The sequence below is a fragment of the Penaeus chinensis genome, chromosome 4, assembly GCF_019202785.1.
Source record: "Penaeus chinensis breed Huanghai No. 1 chromosome 4, ASM1920278v2, whole genome shotgun sequence".
Classification (NCBI taxonomy): domain Eukaryota; kingdom Metazoa; phylum Arthropoda; class Malacostraca; order Decapoda; family Penaeidae; genus Penaeus; species Penaeus chinensis.
Window position 1 is genome coordinate 42,633,995 of NC_061822.1, and position 5,000 is coordinate 42,638,994.

The 5,000-nt window shown below is 38.8% G+C and overlaps 1 protein-coding gene across 2 annotated transcripts in view; it reads left to right on the top strand.

The window, feature by feature from the left end:
- The window catches only part of LOC125025322 (carbohydrate sulfotransferase 11-like), a 29,687-nt gene that overhangs the window by 24,018 nt on the left and 669 nt on the right, over nt 1-5,000 (top strand). For both annotated transcript variants that reach the window (XM_047613301.1, XM_047613303.1), the window contains 2 exons: nt 1,085-1,222; nt 1,733-5,000. The exon at nt 1,733-5,000 is cut by the window's right edge and continues 669 nt beyond it. In XM_047613301.1, coding sequence (XP_047469257.1) covers nt 1,085-1,222; nt 1,733-1,957 — 363 coding nt within the window. In that variant the 3' untranslated portion in view covers nt 1,958-5,000. The remainder of the gene's footprint in view (nt 1-1,084; nt 1,223-1,732) is intronic.

The following is a 5,000-nucleotide window of genomic DNA, read 5'->3' on the forward strand; positions in this document are numbered from 1 at the left end:
GGGTGGAGGGTGGGGATGTGGATGAGGTCGGTGGGTGGAGGGTGGGGATGTGGATGAGGTAGGTGGGTGGAAGGTGGGGATGTAGATGAGGTAGGTGGGTGGAGGGTGGGAATGTGGATGAGGTCGGTGGGTGGAGGGTGGGGATGTGGATGAGGTAGGTGGGTGGAGGGTGGGGGTGTGGATGAGGTAGGTGGGTGGAGGGTGGGGATGTGGATGAGGTAGGTGGGTGGAGGGTGGGGATGTGGATGAGGTAGGTGGGTGGAGGGTGGGGATGTGGATGAGGTAGGTGGGTGGAGGGTGGGAATGTGGATGAGGTCGGTGGGTGGAGGGTGGGGATGTGGATGAGGTAGGTGGGTGGAAGGTGGGGATGTAGATGAGGTAGGTGGGTGGAGGGTGGGAATGTGGATGAGGTCGGTGGGTGGAGGGTGGGGATGTGGATGAGGTAGGTGGGTGGAGGGTGGGGGTGTGGATGAGGTAGGTGGGTGGAGGGTGGTCGGTGGGTAGGGTAGGTTGGAGAGGAGATGTGGATGAAATGGATGGATGAGAGGGGTGGATGAGGTGGCTGGCTGGTGGAAAGGGTGAGGTGGAATGGATGAGAGAAGGTGGAAGCAGTGTTGAAAGTGATAATAATAGTAATAATAGTACTAATGATGATGATGATGATGATGATGATAACACTAACATTGATAATAATGATTATGATATGATAATATTAGAGGTAATACTAACGACAATTTAAATGATAGCAATTGTAGTAGTAATAGCAGTAGTAGTAATAACACAATGATAATGATAATGATAATATTAATGATGATTATAATAACAGTAATATTATTATTGTGGTTATAATAATAATAATGATACTGATAATTATAGTATCCCTATTATTATTATTCTCATTATCCTTATCATCATCATCATCATCATCATCATCATCATCATCAATATTTTTATTATCATAATGATAATAATAATTATTATTATCATTAGTAGTAGTTTTACCATTATCATATTAACACAGCATCGCACATCCCAAATGAAAACCAAAGTCACGTCCTTCCTTACACAAGCTCCTCCGTTGCAGGTCACGGGCCAAGGTCACAACGTCACCTTCTCCGAGTTCATAACCTGGGTCACGCCTCCGAATGGCACTTGGACCTTTGCTCAAAAGAATGAACACTGGCTGCCCATGACGGAGCTCTGTGCCCCGTGTGCTCTGCAGGTGAGCGGCTGTTTGAGTAAGATGTGTTTTGGGAATGATTTTGTGAATCTGATACTAAATTTTGAGTGTTTTGAGGTATTAGATATTTTTGTTCAATTATAGGCGGTAGTTACTGTATTTCTGAAGTTTGTAATACGTATGGTATATTTTAGAATAGATAGAATATTTCCTTTATATGTATTCTGCCTTCTTAGCCTGTTCCTCTAGGTTCCCGTTAGGCCTTTGGGAATTTCCTTTCCGGCTATTCCTCTAAATTCCTTTTTCCAGAATTCAAATCCTGCTTCTTCCCTTTCATTCTCCTCTAATACTCCCTGTTTATTCCGTTCATCTCGCATCTCCATCGTCACACCAGGACTAACTCTCTCTCTCTCTCTCTCTCTCTCTCTCTCTCTCTCTCTCTCTCTCTCTCTCTCTCTCTCTCTCTCTCTCTCTCTCTCTCTCTATCTCTCTCTCTCTCGTACCCATCACCCGAACCCAACCCAGACTCACGCCCACCTTCCCATCCCCCAGTACGACGTGATCGGCCGCTACGAGCACCTGCAGAAGGACGTGAACCAGACGCTGCACTGGCTGGGCGCCGGGCAGTTCGCCGAGAGGTTCCCCCAGGCCGACCGCCCTTACCACGCCACGTCCCTGCACAAGGAGTACCTCCAGCGACTGTCCATGCCGGAAAAATTGCGGTTTCTGAGGACCTACCTCCTCGATTTTTTGCTCTTCGGTTATGAGATGACGTAATACGGTTGTTCAATTCATTAATTTAGTACATAAAAGGAAAAGCGAACTGTCAACCATCTCTTTTTTCAGCACGTTCTATTTTTTTTTCTTTTTGGTAAAAAAAAAGAAAAAATGTCAAAGGGTCATTTTTATCTACTCTTGCTTACGAACGAACTGTACATATACGTGAATTCCTCTACCGTAGCTTCGCAAAAATCGAAAAAAGGCATTTCCCACAAGAAGTTACTTCAATAAGCTTTAACAGTGATATCACAATCTAATGAATAATCAAACGTGATTTTATTCGCGCCTCTAAAAGCCTTAAATCGCCCGCTTGCCATATCATATTATATATATAAATATATCAAGATTTAAAAAAAAATCTATTGCCACAAGCTTTTATACAGCATATAGGCCTATGTGCTTTACAATCCGTGCTGACAAGCCCGGCCAATTTCCTCCGTCTCAAGTCAGCTATTAGTAAGGTCTAGATTTTATCAATATATACGATTCCTCCTAAAATCGCAATTAATCTAAGAACTAAAGAAACGAATGTAGGCCTATATTTCACCTAAAAAATATCTAATCTTTAATCGAAATATCGACAGCAACAATCGCTTTTTTTTCTTTAAGTACACATCATTTTTTTTAATACCGTCGTAGTCATTCTTATTGCCTACACAATACAAGGAACAATCATATGATAACGCTCAATATATTTAATAATCTCAATTCTGACACGAATAAATCAACATTTTACCGTTTTATTTGGCGTCGCATCTCGTTTCATCATTTCACACTCAATCATTACATTCACTGATTTTCTGTTTAAAATGCTCAACTTCTATGTATAATTCCCATCACATTTTGGTTGTACAGAACATTGCATCATTTTCATTATATATTATCCGTGTATGAGTGTTGTATGTTTAGCTATAAGTTTACTATGTTTGTTTTTTTTCGTTTGTATATTATTATCACGCTTGTAAGAGATGCTATTGGTACTATTTTTCCATGGTACTTGCATGTTATCATGCATGTGATGAGTAACTTTCCTGGTTAATATTTTAATCTCTGAAAGATTTGCAATAAGCATTTCTGTTTTTTTTTTTTTTTTTTTTTTTTTTTTTTTTTTTGTAATCAGATAATTACATTTTTTTATGCGTATTGATGTAAACAGTAAAACTAAGTGTTTCATGTTATAAGCAAACGTTTCTCTATTAACGAAATGGAATGTTTGCATATTATTAACCAGTCTTTCCACACTGACGACAAACGTTTTTCTATATTATGACGAGTCTTTCCATATCTAGGACAAACTTTTCCATAATTACGGAAAACATTTCCATACTAAGCCAGACTATATAGAGCAAACGCTTTCATATTTGCGAAAAACGTTTCCATATGGAACCATCTCTTTCCATATCTGAGTCAAATGTTTCCATATTTGCGACAAACGTTTCTGTATAGCGACAACCCTTTCCACATGTGTGTTTTTCACATTAATGACAAGTGTCCCAATGTACAACGAACTTGCAACAGCGGTTTCCTCACTATAGTTTGTGTATTTACACATTCAACAAACGTTTCGAAGCTTTATGACTACGGCAAACTTTTCTATGTTTGGCTCAAACGCGTTCAAACTTGCAGCTAAAAATTCGTCATGTATGGCCAATGTATCTCCAGCAATTCCTCTCGTTATAGCTAAAGATTCATCATTAATAACCAAAGTTTCTACATTAACACGAACTGTCTTTGCGACAAACGTTCCTCTACCGATACCAGACATCCCGTATATTTAGACGTGTACGTATCCCAAGAAACGTTTCTTCACTTGCGGTAAACGTTTCAATATCCAACAAAAAAACATTTCCATTTCCAACCTACCAAGCCATTCATAATACCGAACAGGGTAACTGATCAATTGATAATATTTACGTACAACTTATCTCCGAGCTTAATCCACATTGCTTTTCTTTCTAATGTTCTTAATCTTCGTCTTTTAAAAGAAAGAAAGAAAGAAAGAAAAAAAAAAATCTGGAGAACAGAAGCGTTTCAAGTAATAAAACTTGTTAAAGTTATTGTCAGGATGAAGGAAAACGACTTTGATTTCAGGTCGAGACTTTTTTTTCTCTCGATGTGTGTCTAGGTGTAATTGTAAAGGTTTTGATGTATGTAGATTACAGAACGCATATTTAAGATCCACAGAAAGCCAGTTAAGATCGGTGTCACGTATTACTGTCAGTAGATTTTTTAAATTCCTATCTAGAGGTACACATATTATTGCATAACACTATTATTTAGACAATAATGTATTGATTGTTAGTTTACTCAATTTATCCTCTGCCTCTAGTTTGATGGCGTTCTCTTTTAGAATATGATTTTTTCAACTGAAATCACTTATTACAAGCAAACGCTGTTCAAGGATCACACCTAAATCATAACCCATTACCCGAAGAAAAAATATTTAGTTACACCTCCATTATCCAAAGAAAACGGAGACGATATAAGACGATCGACGGATAAACTTAAATAAACCAAAAAGGATAAACCATAAGCTACCAAATTTATAATATACATGTACATCTGGATGATTCTTGGGCAACACTTATCAAACACGGTCATAGACGCTTACATGTTAGGATGTATAGAGTCTGTCAATCAATGTATTTGATGCTGTGCGTATGATTAGGGACACGAAGGAGCTTTAAAACAAATTCACTCAATGTGTGTCGTGTTCACTCCTCGAAAAAGGATGTAAAATGTGCAAGCCTTGTGTGTAGATAGACCTTCCCAAATCGTGCTCGCTAAGTGGAATAGATGTTAAAAGAAATACGTTGGTAAACGGATCACGCATTTCATTTGAAGCGTATCTTGAGAAGTAAGAAATGAAACGGCGTCCAGTCGAGTTTAAAGGGCGATCCGACTCCGTTTCTTAATTTGTATGCTGTAATGATGATTAAGTGGACAGAAATATGTTTAACGTCCATTAGTTCAAATACCTACCGTCTGATATTTACAGATATTACGAATGTGATATGAAATATACTGAGACACGGGATGC